The following is a 23144-nucleotide window of genomic DNA, read 5'->3' as shown; positions in this document are numbered from 1 at the left end:
TACAACTACACAAATGAGATAAAAATTATAATTAAATTATGAGTAGTAGATAACCCAGTAAATTCCACAGAACTAAAATAAATGCTTAAAATCAATACTTTTCATTTTATAACACTAAGTAATTAAAAAATATAATTGAAAAACATTCCATTTAAAATTACAACATAAGAGTATTCTAGTTATTTTATATTTTAATAAGAAATGTAAATTTGTATATATTAAGGGAAAAAACAGGAAATTATAGTATACAGAAGGAATCATCATCTGGTTGGATAGGATAAAAGGGTATGAAAATTGTGACTTTTTCCTATATTAGTTTAAAAGCTTTACAAATATGTAACCAATATTCAAATAGAATTGTAGTTGAAATATGACAAGATTTTAACCTTCAAATGAAAGAATGAATAATCTACAATACCAAAATACATTTTTTAAAAAAGTAATGAAAGAAAATGACCTAGAAAATATTAAAATGTATTAGGCATCTGCCATAATTTAAAAATGTGTCATTGTACAAAAATCAACAGAGAAAGATAAATAATCCAGATCCTGGTCCTAGGATAAGAGCTCATCCACGGCCTGGACTGAGTTGTGCCACCCATCCAGTCTATGACCTATGGTGAACTATTTAATTTTCCTAAGCTTCAGTTACATCATTTACAAAATAGGAGAAATAATGGAACTTACTTCACAGAGTTGTAGAACTGCATACATTGATGTAAGGAACACACTTGGCAAATTACCTAGCCATAGACTAAGCTTTCAAGAAATGTGAGCTGCAACAATTACTACTATTGTTGCCATTATTATATAATCACAGAAGTACTGCAAACCAATTATGATGGCATGGATCATTCAAAAATTATAATTAGACATTCACCACTGTGAAATACAATTTTAATAATAATTATTATTGTCATTATCAATAATCATTGAGTTGTTACAATGTACAAAGCACTGCTCTCAGTGCTTTATATGAATCCATGTGTTGAATCCATTAACCCTAACAGGTAGATACAATAGTTACATCCCTTTTGCAAATGAAGAAACATAGATGTTAAGAAATTTGCCCACAGATGGTGAGCTGCAGAACCAGATGCTGCAGCCTGGCAGTCAGGCTTCAGAATCCATGCTCTTAATACCTTCACTCTGCTCCCCAAGCTAGTGCCTTAACTTCTACCACACACAATGATAAATCCCAAATGGACTACAGAGACAAATGTCACTAATAGCCTCATAAAAATGCTATAAATACATGGGTAAATATTGAATTGCTTTTTAGGTGAACATTACCTTTCTAAACATAAAAGCAGTGGAAAAAATGACAGGAGAAAGAGTAACATATATTACTACAAAAACTTTTACCTCAAATACCTGGTCAGTAAAATTAAAACATACACAAGAAAATGAGAAAAATCCTTCCTAATAAATATGGTAAAAGAGCAATATCATTATTATATAAAAATTCTGTTATAAGTCAAAAAAGTAAAAGAAAAATTTCAAAGAGGATATAAGCAAAGGAATGAACAGCTCATTCAGAAAAGAACTCTAGTGGTCAATAAGCATGAAAAAAATTCACTAGTAAATTATAGACATAAGTGGCTTAGGTTTAAAGATGTATGTAATCAACAAGAAAATAATTTTCTTTTTCATAAGGCTACATATAAAAATCTGTAAAACTATGAGAAGAAAATAAAAGATAAAATATAAATGTCACAAAATTTAAAAATTTGTCTAAATCAAAATTATGAATTTTATTTTATATTATACAGTAAAGTCAAGTGACAGATAAGCAGAAAATATTTGTACTATATATAATACACATAAAATATCCAGACTATAAAAAAATCAATGAGAAGATAATGACAGTCACTTCAAAACGGACAAAGGACATAATCAGACATTTCATAAGAAAAAGAACACAAATGTCTATTAAATATTTGAAAGGCTGCCCCATAACTTGCAATAAGTGAAATGCAAATCAAAATAATGTATTATTCTTCCCATTATTCAAAATTATAGAAAACATAATTATCCAGTACTGAGGATTCAGGTACACACATAAATAGCTGTTGGGTCTATAAACTGGTTCCACTGTTTTGGAAAAACTGGAAACAACACAAATACCTATCCTTAGGGGAATGGTTAAATTTACTCTGGCACATGTACACTATGGAATATATCATAAAACTATGTGCCAGTAAAAGAAGTTTTGTTGTCTTCTGTCTTGTGTACTTACATGAAAAGATCTCCAAGACATATTGTTAAGAGGATAAAGTAAGTTCATCTTCAAATATATTTAATGAGCACCTACTATACATCAGGTTCAAGATGTTACAGATATACCAATGAACAAGAGATAGAAGTCATTGTGTTTGTGGAGCAAACAACTATAATGTAAAATATGTACAATGTGTGACCATTTTTATTTTTTAAAACCACAATCCATGTGTCTTTATTTGTGTGCATGTGTGTGTGTGTACAGGTGTTTGGATGTGCATGTATATGTATATATATGTTCCAAAATGAAAACAGTAGTTATAACTATGGAAGTGAGTGAGACTGGGTAAGAGTCAAGGGTATATTTACTTAATCTGCATTACTTAATTTAACAATGAAAATGTGTTCATGTATTTTGTCGATAACAAACAAAAATTAAGCTTGAAAATCATATATTACACTGAAACTCTGTGCTAAATAAGCTATATAGTCTACATAAGGGAAAGACTGAGGCAAGACCTATAAAATTTTGAACAGTGATTTCTGCTCTTTTGGAGTAACCACTCTGTCCTTAACTACTTAAAGTCATTATGGCTGATGGATTAGATGATGAGCTAGCTGGTAAGGGAATGAATTGGGGACAATTCTACTACAATGAAGTCATAGAAGACTTGAGTGAGACATCCAGGAGCTAACCACTGGCATTCCCCAGACCAGCAATCAGGAGCAGGAAAGATGGAATGGGAAGTGTTGGGGAAGGGAGGGACTGGATGGGACTATCCTGGGTTTGGCCTAGGCTTCCCTGGTGGCTCAGATGGTAAAGAATCTGCCTGCAATGAATGTGGGAGACTCAGGTTCAATCCCTGCATGGGGAAGATCCCCTGGAGAAGGGAATAACTACCCACTCCAGTATTCTTGGGGTTTTCCTGGTGGCTCAGGTGGTAAAGAATCTCCTGGCAATGCAAGAGACCCAAGTTCTATCCCTGGGTAGGAAGATGCCCTGGAGAAGGGAACGGCTACCCACTCCTGTATTCTTGCCTGAATAATTCCATGGACAGAGGAGTCTGCCAGGAGTCCATGGAGTCACAAAGAATTGGACACGACTGAATAACTCATACTTTCACTTTTTTTTTTTTTCCAGACCTGCCTGAGGGAGAAAACAAGCAATTTTTGGTATTGGGCCAAATAGTATTAATAGCAATCCATGTGGAGGTCCTCCACCACATAGGTGGCTATGTAGGAATAAAGTGGAAACCTCTTCTCTGAGAAGTGAAATGGAGACTAAAAAAGAGGGAATTAAAAGGGTGAGAGCTGCGTATCCAGGACCAAGGAAACGATACAATCCCAATAACCATAAACATTGAAAACTGTCATAAACAGGAAGACACTAAGATGCCATTTATCTGATAATTCAGGGGAACATTCAGGTCTGAAATTAAAGTGGCTAGTAAATAAATAGTTGGAGAGAATAAAATTTTACATGTTACAAAAATTCCAGGGAATTCAAATCACATAGGCATTTAATTTACTTGGAATGAAATACATCATGTTAAAAGAGACAGAGAAACAGGCAAAGAGGACAAAACTAGAGGGAAGAAAAGAGGGAAGCAGGGAGAAAGGAAGGGTAGCTATGAGATATCAAGAGGCAGGAAGGGAAACCCTTAGTTTGCCCAAGTGCCCAATTCCCTGGTGAAACAAAACCAGGCCTCAACTGCCCAAAGGAAAGACCACACTGAAATGGAAGGCTAGATTCTGCCTACTGAAGGGATTTTTCAAGGTAGTTTTGAACAGATAGGATTTTTCTCCTCACTGATTTTCAGTCCGAACCCTCAACTGAGAGGTAACTTGGCTGTAAAAATTCAGTAAGTACATCTGTGTATTTTTTGGAAAAAAAAAATCATGAGGCCGACATTAAGCACTATTTCAAGTAGAAGTCTAGATTTAAAAGATACAGAACAATAAGTGTGGCTTATTACATAAGTGTGATTCATGGACTCCAACTTCTGTCAATTTTATTAAGATAAAGATCGCTATATTTTATAAGCTATTGATTGACCCCTTTAGAGAGATTTTACAGAATTAAGGGATGAAAAGGAAACACATTCTAATAGCTATTATAGCTTGTCATTGCTTATCACTCAGTGGAGTAAATGTTTTGTGATTCCCAAAAATGTATATGTTGAAGCCCTAACCCCCAACAGGGTGGTATTAAGAGGAAGTGACTTTGAGAGGTAATGAGGGTTAGGTGAGATCATAAGGACAGAGACCCCACTATGGAATTAATACCCTTATAAAAAGAGGAGACATGGAATCTCTTTCTTCACACACCATGCAAGGCAATGTGAGGACATAAACAAGAATAGGCCCCTCACTAAGAACGCAACCTTGCTGGCACCCTGAACTTGGATGTCCAACCTTCGGAACCACAAGAAATCAGTGTCTCTTGCTTACGTCATCAGATCCATGTTACTCTGTTATGGCAGCCTGCAATGACTAAATAAGATTAATTCATACAAACCCAAGTTCATTCTATTCAGGATCAATGTACTTTAGATGAAGAAAAATGTAAGTAAAAAACAAAAATAATAGTGAATGACTGAAATGATGTGATGCTGTAATTGAGACTATTAAATAAGATTGTTGATGCAATTTATGCAATGTTAGAAAAAGTAGTTAAACACTGTAATTAAGAGAACAAGATCTAGTATAAAACTGCCTGAATTTTAATCTTGGTGCTTCATGTATAAATTGTATGACTGGACACATGACTTGTCCTCTCCATGCCTTGGTTCCCTTATCTGTAAAGCTGAAATAATTATGATACCTACCTCTTAGGGCTGCTGGGAGGAATTACTGAATTAAGGTGTGTAAAGTACCTATAACCACACCAGAAACACTCGGATGTAATCAACATTAACTGTTGTGATTTTTACAGAATTGGTGGGAGTAGACAGCCATTCACTTTGTTACATCTTTTTTTAGTAAGTAAAACTTTCCTACTTGGTAGATTTTGAAAATGTAGATTCCTAGACCTTAATATGGATTTATAGTTCCACACGATGCTTATGGAACTTCATGGGTCCATCTTTATGTCAGTCCTTTCTCTCTGCCATCCTCTTCCACTCCATTCCTGCCCTCATTGAGGGTGTGGTGAAACTGGAGAGAAGACTAGATGACATAGAAAATGACTAAGGAAAAAGACAGTTTGGGTATTACCATTAAAAAATGATAACTGTTTCATTTTTTCCTCATGATAAATTACCTGTAAGCAATAAAATTTTAAAGAATATAGAGAAATTCTCAGGAAGCAACCCTCAAAAACACTAATAAAAATAATATTTTAATAATAGCACCTTGAAGAAGGAGAGAACAACCCTGGTTTATCCCAGTAGCAGAAGGTATTAGTATTTCCTTAAGTGAAAATAATAAAGAAAAAGAAAATACCTTTTAAAGTTCCAAATTATAAATTTATAATGGTCCAAATTATAAATTTAGTTTAATAAACAATTAAAGTTCAGCAGTATATCATAAAGCTAAATCTTAGGTAATGTTTTATTATAACAAGCCATTTTAAAAAGAAGAAAAAAGAAAATCTGCAAGTAGCCAAAATGTAGGGAGTTGAATGTAGGGAGTGTCTCCCAAAATGTCCATGGAAACTCACAATGTGACTTTACTTAGAAATAAAATCTTTGTAGATGTCATTAATTAAGACAAGGTTATACTGGATTAGAGTGAGCTCCAAAGCCAATGACTGGTGTTCTTAAAGAAGAGAAGAGGACACAGGGGCAGACACACATTGGGAGAAAGCCACGTGAAGATGGAAGCAGAGATAAGAGTCATGTGGCCATAAGTCAAGGAATGCCAGGAGCTATCAGAAGCCAGAAGAGGCAAGGGAAGCTTCTTCCCTAGAGATTTCATAAGGAATATAACCCCAACCACACCTTAATTTCAGACTTCTCGCCTCCAGAACTCTGAGAGAATAAACTTCTCTTGTGTTAAGCCACCCCAGTTTGTGATACTTTGTTATGGCAGCCCTAGGACACTAATACACCAAGGAAAATGGCAGTCACAGAATTAGGTTATAAACTTAAAGACTGAACTGCCAAACCAAGTAGCAACAAACAACTCTATATTATCCTAATAGGAACAGCTAAGAACAATAGATCTCATTTTAGAAACATAGTACATACTAGAACAGTTGTGATATGTGCCTGTATTGTCATGACAAATTATATTCCCATCAACTTGAAATGCATAATTTTAGAAATGTTTTCCTTAAAATGCAATGCAATACACCTAATAAAAATTATATTTATATTTCTTTGCTGCTAAGGGACATCTATTTAGTGTATATGAATAGAAATAATCATTCTATGTTCCTAAAAGCATATATCATACCTTGCCACAAATCTTCGAGAATTTTAAAATATTCAGTTATTTCTTTTTAAAAAAGCACAAACACCTATTACAGCATTCAAAGAGTTTTCATTAAAATTGGCTACCTTGAAGCAACAGAGCTGGAGCAAAAATTTATTCAATTCTTCCTACCAAAAAAAAAATGGTTTTAAAGTATTTTTAATTAAAAGAACTTGATAAAGAACTGCTGATTGGTTCTAAAAATTTATAACATCTATTTTAAAATACATGTTATAAACTGCTTACAAGAATATTGGAGTGAAGGCATTTTTTATTGTTCTGTACTCAGAAAGCTATACTCAAAAATCAATCCATGATGCAGAGGAAGGAACATTTTCAAACTCATTCTATGAGGCCAGTATCACTCTGTTAGCAAAACAAAGATATCACTAGACAAAGATACCACACACACACACAAAAAAGAAAATGAAAATCACAGGCCAATATCACTGGTGAACATAAATGCAAAAATCCTCAACAAAGTATTAGCAAGCTAAATCTAACTCTAAGAGGATTATACACCAAGATCAAGTGGGATTTCTCCCAAAGTTGCAAGGATTCAAATATCTGCAATCAATCAATGTGATAAACCATATTAACCAGACTGAAGAATAAAAAAAAATGTGTTAATCATCTCAGTAGATGTGGGAAAAACTTTTGAAAAACGCTCCAGAAAGTGGACACAGAGGGGACATACCTCAATATAATAAAGGCCATATATGACAAACCCACTGCTAACATCATACTCAATGGTGAAAAGCTGAAAGCATTTTCTCTAAAATCAAGAATAAGGCAAGAATGCCCACTCTTAGCACTTTAATTCAACGTAGTATTGAAAGTCTTAGCCACAGAAATAAGAGAAGAAATAAGAGGAATCCAAATTGGAATAAAGAAATAAAACTCACTATTTGTAGATGACATGATACTATATATAGAAAATCCTCAAGATACTATCAGAAAAATATTAGAGCTCATCAGTGAATTAAGTACAGTCAAAGGATATAAAATTAATAGACAAAAATCTGTTGCATTTATTTACACTAAATGATGGGCTTCCCAGGCTAGTGGTAAAGAAACTGTCTGCCAATTCAGGAGAAATAAGAGATGTAGGTTTGATCCCTGGGTTGGGAAGATCCCCTGGAGGAGAGCATAGCAACCCACTCCAGTATTCTTGCCTGGAGAATCCCATGGACAGAGGAGCCTGGTGGACTCCAGTCTATAGCATCTCAAAAAGTCAAACATGACTTAGGCGACTTAGCAGATCACAGCACAACAATGAACTAGCAAAAAGCGAAATTAAGGAAATAATCCCACTTACCATCATGTCAAAAAAGAATAAAATATCTAGGAATAAACCCAACTAAGGAAGTAAAAGATCTGTACTTGGAAAATTATAAGACACTGAAGAAAGAAACTGAAGACAACACAAATAGATATACTCTGTTCTTTGATTAGAGGAGTAATATTGCTAAAATGGCCATACTAGTCAAGGAAATCTACAGGTTCAATGCAATCCCTCTCAAAATACCAATGGCATTTTTCACAGAACAAGTATAATTCTAAAATTTGTATGGAAAGACAAAAGACCTCAAATAGCCAAAGCAATCTTGAGAAGAATGGAGCTGGAGGAATCCTGCTCCCGGATTTCAGACTATACTACAAAGCTACAATAATCGAAACAGTATGGTACTGGCACAAAAACAGATATGCAGTTCAACAGAACAGAATAGAGAGCCCAGAAATAAACATACACTCATGGTCAACTAATCTACAACAAATAAGGCAAGAACATAAAAATGGAGAAAAGACAGTCTCTTCACTAAGCAGTGTTAGGAAAATTTGAGGTGCATGCTTACTCGCTCAGTCATATCCAACTCTTTGTGACACTATGGACTGCAGCCCACCAGGTTCCTCTATCCATGTGATTTCCCAGGCAAGAATACTGGAGTGGGTTGCCATTTCTTAGTCCCGGGAAAATTGGACAGTTACACATAAAAGAATGAAATTGGAACATTCTCTAACACCATATACAAAAATAAACTCAAAATGGCTTAAAGACCTAAATTTAAGACCAGAAACCATAAAATTCCTGGGAGAAAATATAGGTAGAACACTCTTTGATATAAATCATAGAAATATTTTTTGGATCTATCTTCTACAGCAAATGAAATAAAAGCAAAAATAAACACATGGAACCTAAATAAACTTAAAAACTTTTGTACAGCAAAGGAAATCATTGACAAAATGAAAAGACAACCTACTGAATGGGAGAAAATATTTGCAAATGATAATACCAATAAGGGGTTAATATCCAAACTACATAGACAGATTCTCAACTCAACATTAAAAAAACAAATAACCTGATTAAGAAATGGACAGAAGACCTGAAAAGACATTTCTCCAAAGAGGAAATACAGATGGCCACAGGCACATGAAAAGATGCTCAACATGGCTGATCATAAGAGAAATTCAAAGGGAACACTTGTACACTGTTGGTGGGAATGTAATTTGGTGCAGCCACCAACACTGGATATCAGTATGGACATTTCTCAAAAAACTAGAACTACTAAATGATCCAGCAATTCCACTCTTAGGCATATATCTGAGAAAAACAAAAGCGCTAATATGAAAAGATACATGTACCCCAATGTCATACCAGCATTGTTAACAGTCTTCAAGATCTGTAATTCACCTGAATGCCCATCAATAGATGAATGAATAAAGGAGATGGAGAAGGCAATGGCACCCCACTCCAGTATTCTTGCCTGGAAAATCCCATGGGCGGAGGAGCCTGGTAGGCTGCAGTCCATGGGGTCGCTGAGGGTCAGACACGACTGAGCGACTTCACTTTCACTTTTCACTTTCATGCATTGGAGAAGGAAATGGCAACCCATTCCAGTGTTATTGCCTGGAGAATCCCAGAGAAGGAGGAGCCTGGTGGGCTGCCTTCTATGGGGTCGCACAGAGTCGGACACGACTGAAGTGACTTAGCAGCAGCAGTATATAAGCAAAATGGAATACTACTCAGCCATTAAAAAGAATTTGCCATTTGGAACAAAATGAATTGACTTCGAGGGTATTTTCATATACGAAAAAAGTCAGACAAAGAAAAACAACTACTATATGATATTATTTATATGCAGAATCTGAAAAATACAACAAACCAGTGAATATAACAAAAAGAAACAGACTTACAGATGTAGAGAACACAATAGTGGATACCATGCGGGAAATAGGCAGTCTAGGGGTAGAGAATAAGAGGTACTAACTACTATGTATAAAATAAGCTACAAGGATATATTGTACAATATACAGACTATAGCCAATATTTTATAACTATAAATGGAGTACAACCTTTAAAAATTGTGAATTACCATGTGTACACTTTAACTTACATCGCATATCAACTGTATGTGTACTCATTTGCTTCAGTCATATCCAACTCTTTGCTACCCTGTGGACTTCTCTGTCCATGGGATTTTCCATGCAAGAATACTGGAGTGGGTTGCCATTCCCTCCTCCAGGCATATTAATTGTACTTCAATTAAAAAATTAATCCATGAACCATTACTGGATATGCACATTACAATAAACTGTGGAAAATTCTGAAAGAGATGGGAATACCAGACCACCTGACCTGCCTCTTGAGAAACCTGTATGCAGGTCAGGAAGCAACAGTTAGAACTGGACATGGAACAACAGACTGGTTCCAAATAGGAAAAGGAGTACGTCAAGGCTGTATATTGTCACCCTGCTTATTTAACTTATATGCAGAGTACATCATGAGAAACGCAGGGCTGGGTGAAACACAAGCTGGAATCAAGACTGCTGGGAGAAATATCAATAACCTCAAATATGCAGATGACACCACCCTTATGGCAGAAAGTGAAGAAGAACTAAAGAGCCTCTTGATGAAAGTGAAAGAGGAGAGTGAAAACGTTGGCTTAAAGCTCAACATTCAGAAAACTAAGATCATGGCACCTGGTCTCATCACTTCATGGCAAATAAATGGAGAAAGAGTGGAAACAGTGGCTGACTTTATTTTTCGGGGCTCCAAAATCACTGCAGATGGTGATTGCAGCCATGAAATTAAAAGACGCTTACTCCTTACAGTTATGACCAACCTAGATAGCATATTAAAAAGCAGAGACATTACTTTGTCAACAAAGGTTCATCTAGTCAAGGCTATCATTTTTCCAGTGGATGTGAGATGTATGGATGTAAGAGTTGGACTATAAAGAAAGCCGAGCATTGAAGAATTGATGCTTTTGAACTGTGGTGTTGGAGAAGACTCTGGAGAGTTCCTTGGACTGCAAGGAGATCCAACCAGTGCATCCTAAAGAGATCAGTCCTGGGTGTTCATTGGAAGGACCGATGTTGAAGCTGAAACTCCAATACTTTGGCCACCTGATGTGAAGAGCTGACTCATTTGAAAAGACCCTGATGCTGGGAAAGATTGAGGGCAGGAGGAAAAGGGGACGAAAGAGGATGAGATGGTTAGATGCCATTACTGACTCAATGGACATGGGTTTGGGTGGACTCCGGGAGTTGGTGATGAATAGGGAGGCCTGGTGTGCTGCGGTTCATGGGGTCGCAAAGAGTTGGACACAATTGAGCAACTGAATTGAACTGAATATTACACTGTTGCTTTGTAACAGTCTTCCCACTTCCAAGGGACAAAAGGTTTAATTTGAATACACAAGCAATTATTTTACTACCTGTTTTGAAGACTAACAGAATAATACAAATATAGAACAACAGCAGCAAAAATAATAGGAAGTACTTTACATAGCACATACTATCAGCCAGGCCCTGTTCTAGGCACCTAACTTGTATTATCTCATTTAATACTTACAAAAACCTTATGAGGCAATTACAATCCTTACCAATGTACTATAAATTACAAATCTGAGAAATAGGGAGGTTAAATAATTTGCTTATGGTCACAGAGTGGCTTCACAACTCCAGCTCTAAAGAATCAATGCACCATATTACTTCTCAACTTTGTATAGTCAGTAGAATTATTTTGAAAAAGAGAGAAGGAGGAAGGAGATAGAAAGTCAAAGTGTGAATTGGAAAAATTATTAAATTTAGTCAATAAATGAAAATAAGGTTATAATAATGTGGTATTAAAAATCTTACTGGCTTCCCTGGTGGCTCAGATGGCTTATATTCCTTTAAGAAGACAAAATACACAAGAATCCCATTATCCAAATTAAATTGTTCTAAAGAAAAACAATGCTCAACAAGTACCTGTAGCCATCATCTCTGATGTACCTCTTCCAGGATATATTCTCTATTCTTCTAACAATAACTCTGACTTCAAGTGGAGAGGAAATCACCTACAATTCCAGTCCATGTGATCTGATCTAAGCTAATCAGTGCATCTCTTTCTCTGGGACATGATTGGTTTAGGAATGAGCACATGATCCAAACCTGTTCAGAGTGAGCCTCAAGGAGTTTTTCTGAGAATTCTGGAAGACTCATCTATTTCTTTGGAATTCAGACTAGGAATGAAACACTCTGGCTGCCATACTGTAATCTTTTGGGGCAGAAGAATGCAGCCAACAGCAAAGAAGCAGAATCAAAAGCCAGAATTTGTCTAGTTCATCATGGTGTATCAAATCAATTCATCTTGATTACTGTTTGCATCATGGATTAAATAGTACTTAACTCTATCTATTGGAGAAGGCAATGGCACCCCACTCCAGCACTCTTGCCTGGAAAATCCCATGGATGGAGGAGCCTGGTAGGCTGCAGTCCATGGAGTCGCTAAGAGTTGGACACAACTGAGCGACTTCACTTTCACTTTTCACTTTCATGCATTGGAGAAGGAAATGGCAACCCACTCCAGTGTTCTTGCCTGGAGAATCCCGGGGATGGAGGAGCCTGGTGGGCTGCCGTCTACAGGGCCACACAGAGTCAGACACGACTGAAGCGACTTAGCAGCAGCAGCAGGAAGTACCCTGTAAGAACCTGCTTTGCTCCCTGCCAAAGGAAAAGGTCTTCCTAGTTATACAATTGCAAGTGGATGCAGTTTGGGCCAAGGAGCATATCAACTGTGTCTTCCTGCTCGTGTAAAAGCCATATCAATCCTCCTAGCTTCAATATATCCCGACCCTTAACACATTTGACTCTGGAAAAATTCATCGCTATTTCTCTTTACTACCCAGACCTTCTGAAGAGAGCATTTCACAAATATCTGTAGCTATCATTTGTCATTCCTCTCCTCCAATGTTTGTTCCTTCTTATTCCAATAACATCTATGACTTTAAGGTGGCATTCTCTTCCCTCTTAAACCTTGAGATATGACATCCCGTTCACTGACTTCAACCTCTAACCCTACCATTTCCTCCCTTAATCCTGGTACATATTTTCTCTAATTTCAAAAACAGTTCCCTGGTTTGCCGATTTTCTTTCAATCTTCAATAAATATCATCTTTTGTCTTTTCTTTTTTCTGGGCCCAATCTCATTTTATATTTTCCTGTTCCCTTTGCAGTGAGGTGAGGCCATGACTGAGTTCTGGTCAATGGAATGGAAATGGAAAAGATGTATGCCGCTTCCAGCCTGGTCCTTATAAACCTCCCTCACTCAGGCTTCTTTCTTTGCTATCCGTTAGAAGAATGAAAAGAAGTTGAAAGTCCATGACTGATCGTGTGAAGCAAGAGTGCCTCAATCCAGCCCCACCAAGAGGAGTTTTATTGACTTCTTATAGCAAGGTGAATTAAATTGTTATTAAGCTACTGAAATTCTGGTATTGTTAGTTAACTTCTCCTAATGTCCTGACTAATACATTAATCAAAACCATTCACGTTACATAATCCTTTATTTCAGCCTATCTTTCTTTAAAACTTTAACTCATTTACTCTTTTGACCTTATAAGCTGCCTACCTGGAAAAACTTCAGTTCAGGGTACTAATTCCATTGTCTGCTTTCTCAGCTTTATTCTCCCTCCCAGCTGTGGAGTAGAAAAGTAAATTCACAAGGCCAAGAGAACTGGTACTACCGTGGTTTGTCCATGTGATGCATGGGATCTTCTACCAGTCCATTCATTTGACAACTTCCCTGGTGTTTCCTGAGTCCTTGGAAATATCTAATACTACTTGACCATTCTCTTTTTGAAACTTTCTCTTCCTTGAACTTTCCTTCTACTATTCTCCAAGTTTTCCTATCTCTTTAATCACTTCTGAGGCTTCTTTTCAGTTCCTTGATCTGTCCCAACTCTTCTTTCTCCATAGTCCTTTAAATCCCACAATTCCTTCTGTTCTTATTCTCTGAGGTGATCTCATCTACTTCTATGGCTTCACCTCTGATGTATACATTGACAACTGTAAAACATATCTCCAGCCTAGACAAGTCGTGAACCTCAAACTCTACTGACATCTCCATTAGGCACAAAAATGTATCTGAAAACTGAAATCACCACTTCTCTCACCTTCACTGAAATCTGCTCCTCCCTCATCTGTACTCCCTGTCACCAGACCTCCTTAGCCATAGCCTGGGAGAATGACTTCACACTGCCCCCCACTCCACAACTATTTATAACTCTCTTCATCCTCTAAATACATCTTGAATCTACCCTTCTCCTATGTACCTCCTGCTGCTGACATTTGTATTTTCTTACCTGAATTATTTCAAAAATGTCTTCATCAATTTCCATATATTTAGTTTTATTCCTCCAAATCACTTCATATGGCTAACACACAGATCTTTCCAACATATAAATCAGATGATATCTGTTCCCTACTGGAAATCTTTAGTTGTCTCCTATTTTGGGAATAAACAGTTCTCTGACTCTTCTGAAGTCTAGACACTTTAATCCAATTTCCCACTGGACATTTTCACTCCAGTCTTCCATAGTGACTCATACTCAATGTAACTATCCTTCCTCAGTATGTTCCTTTCTCTATGAAGAGCACCACCACCTTATCTGTGCCTATATCACATGTCTGGACAGCACCGCTGACAATCCCCAGACTTCTCTTCAACATCTGATTCATCACAAATCCTTTCGCTTTCTACCTAATACCTACCTAATATCCTAAATTCCTCCTGAATTCATCAGCTTCTTCTCAAACCTAGTACAGAGACCTTAGCTAGCCCAGATCACCATAATCTTTTGTCTGCAACAGCCTCCTTCCACACTATAAGCAGAATGATCTTTCCAAAGTATTATTATGATTGCACTTAAAACCTTACAATAATACTCCACTGCTTTCATGGTCACATACACACAAAAATAGCTTCAATGGAGCTTATTGTCCTAGTGAAAGAAAATAAAAAATAATAAATAAACAAGATAATAATGGCAAGATTTGGGGGAGGGAAGGTGACGTTAGATTCAGGACCAGCCTCTTACTGAAGTGATGTTTCCATTAAGCGTGAAGTATCAGAAAGAGCTAACCTTGAAAAGGGAGACAGACTCCAATTACTTAACATCATCCCCACTGGAATGTGAGCTCCCTGATAGTAGGGCCCATGATTTAGTCATCATTCTAATGTCTACCATAGTTTTTGACACTCATAGGTTTCAAATACACATGTGCTGAGTGAAGAGGTGAATGAAGTTTACACTGAAATTTCTGGGCAGTGCAACTTTAGGCTAATTGTGTGTTCACATTTATTTTTTCATACATTTGCTGACACCATCTTGTAGGAAAATTTCTAAGCAAGCAAATTTCTAGGCAGACAGAAACAAATAGGGATTTAGACTTTAAGGAGGAACTTTTCTTTCTTTATATCCTTCTAAAATATTTCAGAACAGATTCTGCATAGCCATCTCTTACAATCAGGAGCCCAAAGTGGATATCAGAATGGATGAAGCATTTGCTAGGATAGAACAGAGTATTTTAGTCCCAACAACCATAAAAGCTGACATCAATTAGCAGGCTGGACTCCAAGACTCCATGGTTTTGGGCTTCTTGATAAGCAAAAAAAAAAAAAAAATTTTAAACACAGCTTCTGGAAGGAGGTTGGAAATGTAAAAATGTAATTCCAATTTCAAATTTGACAAAAATTATTTTTATATAAATCCAAATCAATCTCAGTTACTCAGATTCATAAAGAAAAGGATTTCAAATTATGATGGTTTATTTCTATGAAGCAGAAAAAAATTAAGGATTCTTTAAAATATATTGTATTTAACTATTGGATTTGATTCCGAAAAGGAAGATATTCAGGTTTATAACCTCTTACTAGCAAAATGAAATGTTAAAACAACAGCAGCAACAAATTTGGCAGCAAAACCTTGAATTGATGTAAAAACTTTTGTCTTTCGTTTAATCTGCTTAGTATGATTATCATTTGTTTCACTGCAGAAATACAATGTGTTTAAGTACAGAGTACTGCCTCTGACCCCACAGCAATACTGAATAGTATATGATATATACAATATTTTTCTAAAATCCAGAAAGTTCTGACCCTCAAGACACATCTGGCCCCAGAGGTTTTGGATATACGATCTGTATTCTATTATAACATTCACCCCAATTCTATTATCTTGAGTTATAAAACTTTCATAATGCATGGGCTTTGAAGTACTCAGTGAAAGTAAAGCCCCAGAAACACAATTAGCATGATTTTAGCATTTGGAAGCAATATGTTCAGAGTTTCCTTTCAAATCTGATTTAAAATGTGCATTTATGCCACTATACTAATGCTTTTCCAATCAGCATAAACTTCTATGAGCTAGAGCTTCTGACCATGAACAAAATTTTATAGATAAAACCATTATACCACACCTAGACTTAATCTGGGCACTGTAATCTACAAAATAATTGCTATAGCTTCTAATTTTCCAAATGTTTCATTCTCTCATTTTATAACTCATAATTTTCTTATACTTAATATTCTTTTTCTCCCCAAAGTTTCAAGAAACAACACCTACTTGCCTGGAGCAAAGTTTCTACTCTTTATAGGGCACATATCTAGTAAGCTGCAAACCTCATTATGGAGGTTATTTTTGGTTCTCACAATCACCTGGCAGAGAAATTTTCTATTCTTCCCATCACACAATTGAGCAAACTCAGGTTCAATTTGTCCAAGGCCACAGGGCTACTAAGTGACAGAGGAGAATTTGAACCAAGGAATACCTAGCTACAAAGTTTGTTTCTTCCAAAACATCATGAAGAAAATAATCTACCCATCCTCCAATCTCATTCTCAAGTTATGCATAGCTGGAAGAAACACTTCAGGGCTGCCTCACCCATGCTATAAATGAGTATAATTGCTTCTTTCTTCTAATGCCTATGCTAGTAATTTGACAGTATTTTATAATTTCATTAAGCGAAGATATAGCATCTGGTTTTAAAACTTTAAGCCGTATAAAATGTCAATCAATGTAATTTTGCTTTTTGTTTTATTATTTTTTAAAAGAATAAATATAAATAATTGATATTGGGCAGGGTTATCAACAGGTATATCAAAATCAAATGTTTAATATTCACCCACCTTTTAGAAGTGTCATCTACATTTATTGGAAATATTATACAAGGGGAAGAAAAATGCTTACATCTCATAACAACATAGCATAAAAGGACAGAGATGAAGGTCATTAATGATTTTAATTATTTTAAGGCCCATTAAAATTAGAGAAATATCAAAGCACCCACAGTGTTAAATGTTTATTATTATAGCATTTTAGAATTCACTAGTTCATACCTTTCAATCACAGCAAGTTATTAGCAGTGAAGGGATGAACCCTCTTAAGAGGATTTTTATTTCAATGATAGGGTGTTATGGACAAGACAATCTAAGTTTAAAAAAATTAGTAGCAAGCGCTAGTTGAGTTAATCAGTTAAAGACAAACTGTGCCCTTGGGAAGCTAAATGAAAAAGCAACAGTAAAGCTTACAGAACTTAGCTCGTACAATTTGCCTTGAAGGCGGAAGATTGGTTCCCTGAAATAGCAAAGAATTATATGCTTTAGTTCAGAAAAAAAAGTTTTTAAAATAAAGTCTATTATTACCTCTTCTCCTTTCAAAACAATGGAAAAAATTCTAGAGCAGAGGTTTCAATTTGTTCAATAATTGTACCTCTGAATTAAAAAAAAGAAAACTATAAAATCATCATTGTTTTGACTTGAAAAGAAATAACAATGCAAATATTCATTATCACATAAAACATAAAAGAAACAAACTGTCAGAGTTAATGCAGTCTCTGCAGAGCGCTATTAGTTGGAGACAGCTGGTCAGCCCAAAACAGGAAAACTCAAAAGATCAGATCTTCTTAGGAATTAACATCTTCATTAACCAACATGATTTGGCGTGGCAGAGATTAAATCTTATATCCAACAGCTGCCTTCTTTATGAGCTGTCCCTTCACTGTTACCAAGCTGTGCAAATGTGTGAACTAGTCAGCAGCACCAGAAAGCTCATGCAACTACTCACCGTATTTTAACCTTGCACTGACTCACAAGTTTGATGTTAAATCAAATTTAGGGGTAATATAAGCAAGCAAAGTAGGACACAAGGAGTCAAATTTGAAAAGCAGAGCAAATAGCAGAAAAGTTATTTAAAATAAATCAATAGGGTTAACTGCATAAAATAGCCAAAACAAACAAACAAACAAAAATGCAATTCACTCCAAAAACTTTAAAAGCAAAACAAAACAAAAAGCTGCATTTCCAGCAAAATTTGCACATGATTAATTTGCGTTAAAAAAGTCAATCAAGCAATTTAGTTCAAATTCTTTGGAGCATGCATGCACTGATTCTTTTGAACAATTCCTACCTGATTTCCAATTGTGTTTTTCTTGTGAACCTGACTGCTTCTCTGCTGAGCACTGAGAAAAGCAAAGGAGAGTAGCACTGAAGAAACTTTTAAGATTTTTTTCTGAGCAAGTAACAGATACTAAAATAAATACAGGCATTTATCAACTGAGGCAGAGCTAATATAAAAAATCCAGGTCAGTTTAATTCTGGAAGCAAAACCAACTCAGTGGAACTTCTAGAACCAACCAGTTAATCACAAAATAACAATATAAAAAAATAATACACCACAGGAAGAAAAGTTGTATTGCTATGTTAATAACAGTATTTGTGATGTCCCACAGGCATATAAGATTGTTGCACTAAAAATTGATAGTTAGCACCTTTTGAGTGTATGTCATGTTCTAAGCACTTTACAGGTATTAGTGATTTTATCTAAATTTTAACTCTGTGAGGTAGTTACCAATAGTAACAGATGGAGAGACTGAGTCACAGGGAAGCTAAGTGTCTTTCCCAAAGTTACTCCGCTAACAAGTGCTAGTACAGCTTGGACCCATCTTGCCAATACTAGACTCATATGTTCTCAACTCATATGTTTTCAACTCAACATTTCCAACTGGATGTCTAATGGGCATCTCAAACTTAATCTACCAAAACTGAACTCGTGATATCCTCCCTAAATTCCTTTCTATCCACACTCTTCCACTTCTTAATTAGTGGCAATTCCACATTTCCAAGTGCTTAAGCCAAATCCTTGGTTCCTCTTTCTATTACTTCCATATCAAATCACCAAAAAATGTTATGGGTTCTACTTCTCAAAATGTATTTAAAACTCAACATCTTTTTACCACTTCCATTGCTACCACCTTGGCCTAAGCCACTATTATCTCTCACTTGCACCATTACAATCACTTACTGTTTGGTCTCTGCTTATACATGTGTCCCCATAATGTCTAGTCTCAACACAGAAGCCAGAGTGATACTTTTAAAAGGGGGTTCATGTCATTCTTCTCCTCAAAACCCTCTACTGCTATGCAACACAATTACACTCAGGGTAAAAGTCAAAACTCTTACAATGGTCTGCAAAGTCCCTGAACCCTACTCTAACCTCTTTGACTCATATCCTCCTGTTTCCCACTTTTTGCATTAAAGAGGTCCAGCCATACTGATCTCTCTTTTTTCTTTTAACCCCACCAGGCACACTCCCACCTCAAAGACTTTACACTAGCTCCTCCACCAGCCTCAAAAATACACTCCCACCATATACCTGCACGGCTCCCAACACCATCTCCTTCAAGTTTTCATTCAAATTTATCTTTTCTGTGAGACCTATCATGATGGAGTCTCATTCTCATTATGCTATTTTATTTTTCTCTATGGCATTTTTCACCTTAAAACACACTATAGAGTTTCTACTCATTTGTGTGTGTGTGTTTATTAGCTGCCTCCCTCCATTAGAATGAAAACTCCTTGCGAGCAGGCGGTTTTGCCTGTTTCATTCACTGCTATAACCCCAGTGGCTAGAAACTACCTGGTGCATAGCTGGATTCAACAAATATCTGTTGAATGAGAAATCCAGTGAGGCTGGTATTACGACATAAGCACAGAGGAGATGACATTCCAGATACGACCCCAACATTTAACTCCGGACTTCTCATGATTAGGCACTATGTTACTCTCTCTCTCAAAAGAACAAAGGCTTTCTTTCAATGAGTCCATGAGTAAACACATATCAATATAAGACAATACAACTCATTTTGGTTATTTTGAGAAGACTAGCAATACTGAGCCCTCTGACTAGTTGTTTAGCTGTTTATAAAAGCTGTTTCAGAGGTCAATGAAATAGTCTAAAACAGAGGAAAGGTAGGTTTAGGTCATCAGTCAACTGTTTAAAGTAGTGGGATATTATAGTTCAGTAACACATCAGAAATCAACACCACACTTAGAAGAGTTGCTCAAAATGGCAATCTTTTATAATCTCCCATGATGTATTTAAGCTGTTTCCCTTTATACGCATAAAAAAACTATATACTACATATACCTGAGGGAGGGGAAGAGGTAGGTGCTGAAAGGCCACACTGTATTTGATTACTAAAGATATTTTGTGTGCATCTTTCTTTTTCACTTTGCTAATTTCAGAATTTAGCTTTTCTCTTTCAGTTCTTATTTTTCTAGTTTTTAGTTAAATGTGTAATTTCCTTAATCACTATGAGATTCACCTCTCTCTAAGCTTCTCTTCATAATCCACATCTATATTACTCAGGTATTTGTGGTGAGGTTGTGAACGAGGTGAATGTTGGGTCTGTGGCCCACACTGATTTCTGACTGTCCACCGTACCCTGAGGCACGGAGTGTCTACTACTCTTCCTGGGGCTTCAGACCCTATGCTTTCTTTCTCCAGGATCCTCCAAGCTTTCTTCTCTCTTCTGGGAAGAAATGGGAAAACTACTACTACAACGTGACCATGCCTTCTTCATGGATATGGCCATCTCTCCCAAGCATCTACTTGTGTTTTGGAGTTCTTTAAAGGGGAACTATTTTAAAATAAATTACTGACTGGTAGTGGTAACTTCAAACTATGGCAGACTTATAGGTGTTTACTTTGGAGTAGGTGAACTAGTGGGGACCCTTGAATTATCTATGGGTCTCCTTAAAATCGTATAAAAGAAGCTGAATGTAAAGTAAAAAAAATAGATTGTGGATGACTCCTTGTGCTAACTTAGGCAAACAGTATGACCTAAATGGACCTTAGTTTCTTGGCTTTCTTGGCTATAAAGTGTGTGTATGTGTGTGTTAAGAGACAGAGAGACAGAGACAAGGATTGAGGGATTGTACTAGGCACTTCTTAAGTGCCTTTTAGATCCAAGATTCCTTGAGATGCAAAGTCACTCTCAGATGCTTATGAAATCTACCAGGAGAGATGTTCCACTGACAAAGAACATTCAGCTACTAAATAATGCATGTATAGGATCTATCACTTGTAACAATATTCAGGGGGAAAAGACATTTATTTTATAAGATACTCTCAGATATTAGGGTTAGAACAAATACTAAATTACCTTACTTTTCACCTAAAAAAAATAATCTTTTTGCAACAACTGGTCCCATGAATCCAAAGATACTGTCGTTAATGATGTATTTAGGTACTTAAGGTTACTCCGTTAAGTAACATTATAATAAAAAATAAGCTGCCTAGTTAGAAAATATCCTTTATCATAATCCTTAGGAATGCAATGATAACTGAACTGAAAGTATCTTAAAATACTTATTTAAAAAATGTGTTCACAGAAAACCATGTAAGGACTTGGAAGTTCATTTAAGTCTTTGGATATATCCTTGGTGATAGGTCTTTAACTGGTTATCTCTGCAATATTGTACAACACACCTACATATAATGCTTTAATTTGACATAAGTAAAAAACTTTAAGGTATCAATTATCTGAAAGGCACTCTGTGGAACATATAAACATAAATAAGGTATGGTCCTTGTAATGAGAGCCTACAATTTATCTAGTGTGGGTAGTGATATACATACACAAAACATAAATAACAAAGGGATAAGCTCTGAAAGAATAAATTTGTGAAGCTGCAATAGAAAGCCAATAAAAGTGCCTCTGTTTCAAACAGGGGATATAATTACCACCATATCTTATTATCTGTGTATATATTTGTTATTAATCATATAAATTCCTACTACACACAAGTCACTGTGGAAGCTTTCACCAGAACATTAAAACACATGAGAGCAAATTAGGTTAATTAGTTTAATGTTGAGACATAATGATTTTGAAAGTATACAACAAGATGTTTAAACTGTATAAAAATAAGAGCACACTGAAAGACATGCAAAGAAAAGTAATCCACTTTTACCTCAGCTCAAAAAGATGTTTTTGCATTATTTGTTTCTATCCATGTCCATGTGCATATGCAATAAAAGACTGTAATAATATAAGAATGTGCCAAGGGGTAGGTGTGACCATTTATCAAATAAATTGCGTACGGTAATTTCTCTGAATGCTCAGAGACAAAAAAGATCATTTTTGGTCTGATCTGATTTGAGATTTTCATAGAACACTTGAAGTAAAGTTTTAATAGAGGAAGAAAATCAACTGCATTCTAAGAGAATGCAGTAGCATATGCAAAGCTAGTAGGTAGAAAGATGGGGCATGTAGGGAAGCTGTACAAAAAAAAATTATTATGGCAAAAATTATAGGACCATAGACTTGGGTTTGTAAATGACCTTAAAAGCCACCTAGTACAATAACTCTATGTTAGGGCCAATTATGGAGAATTTGGTCATTACACTGAAGGCAGCAGAAAGTATTTAAAATTTCTGAGCCAGAAAGTAGCATGATCAAAGAAGTGTTTTATTAAATAATACTTCCCTGAAATAGGCAGTATCGACTCTGAACCAGGGAAGACAGGAAGCAGCCAGCCTTAACTCCTCCCTATGACTGTTGGAATCCTGCCCAGCCTTCAAAATCAAAGCCAGAACCATTTCTGGATTATGCATTCTCAGAACCTCCAGTTATCTCTCCTTCCCACGAACTCCACAAGCTCTGGGTCTGTGCCTGTATTCTATAAACAGGACTATGTTATAGGCAGGTCTCTAATTCCCCTCCAACAAGGTCTGCTCCCTGATGGCCAATGGTGTGTTGCATTAATTAGTATCTCACCTCTCTCACCACTTGCATGGTTTACAGTAATTTCTTAAGAAATTTTGTGGAAAATATTTTGATACCAAGGTTATTGGACAGCAAGGAGATCAAAGCAGCAAATCCTAAAGGAAATCAACCCTAAA

The 23144-nt window shown here is 36.1% G+C and overlaps 1 protein-coding gene across 8 annotated transcripts in view; it reads right to left on the bottom strand.

Moving 5' to 3' along the window:
* The window catches only part of DNM3 (dynamin 3), a 646555-nt gene that overhangs the window by 334167 nt on the left and 289244 nt on the right, over positions 1–23144 (bottom strand). For 6 of the 8 annotated variants that reach the window (XM_070768173.1, XM_019976685.2, XM_070768169.1 and 3 more), the window contains 2 exons: positions 18366–18417; positions 17505–17534 (listed from right to left, as the gene is read on the bottom strand). In XM_070768173.1, coding sequence (XP_070624274.1) covers positions 17505–17534; positions 18366–18417 — 82 coding nt within the window. The remainder of the gene's footprint in view (positions 1–17504; positions 17535–18365; positions 18418–23144) is intronic. The other 2 variants (XM_070768171.1, XM_070768174.1) reach the window with 1 other exon arrangement.

This window comes from Bos indicus, chromosome 16, assembly GCF_029378745.1.
Source record: "Bos indicus isolate NIAB-ARS_2022 breed Sahiwal x Tharparkar chromosome 16, NIAB-ARS_B.indTharparkar_mat_pri_1.0, whole genome shotgun sequence".
Lineage (NCBI taxonomy): Eukaryota > Metazoa > Chordata > Mammalia > Artiodactyla > Bovidae > Bos > Bos indicus.
The sequence above is the reverse complement of the archived record's forward strand: the minus strand, read 5'-3'. Positions and strand labels throughout refer to the sequence as shown.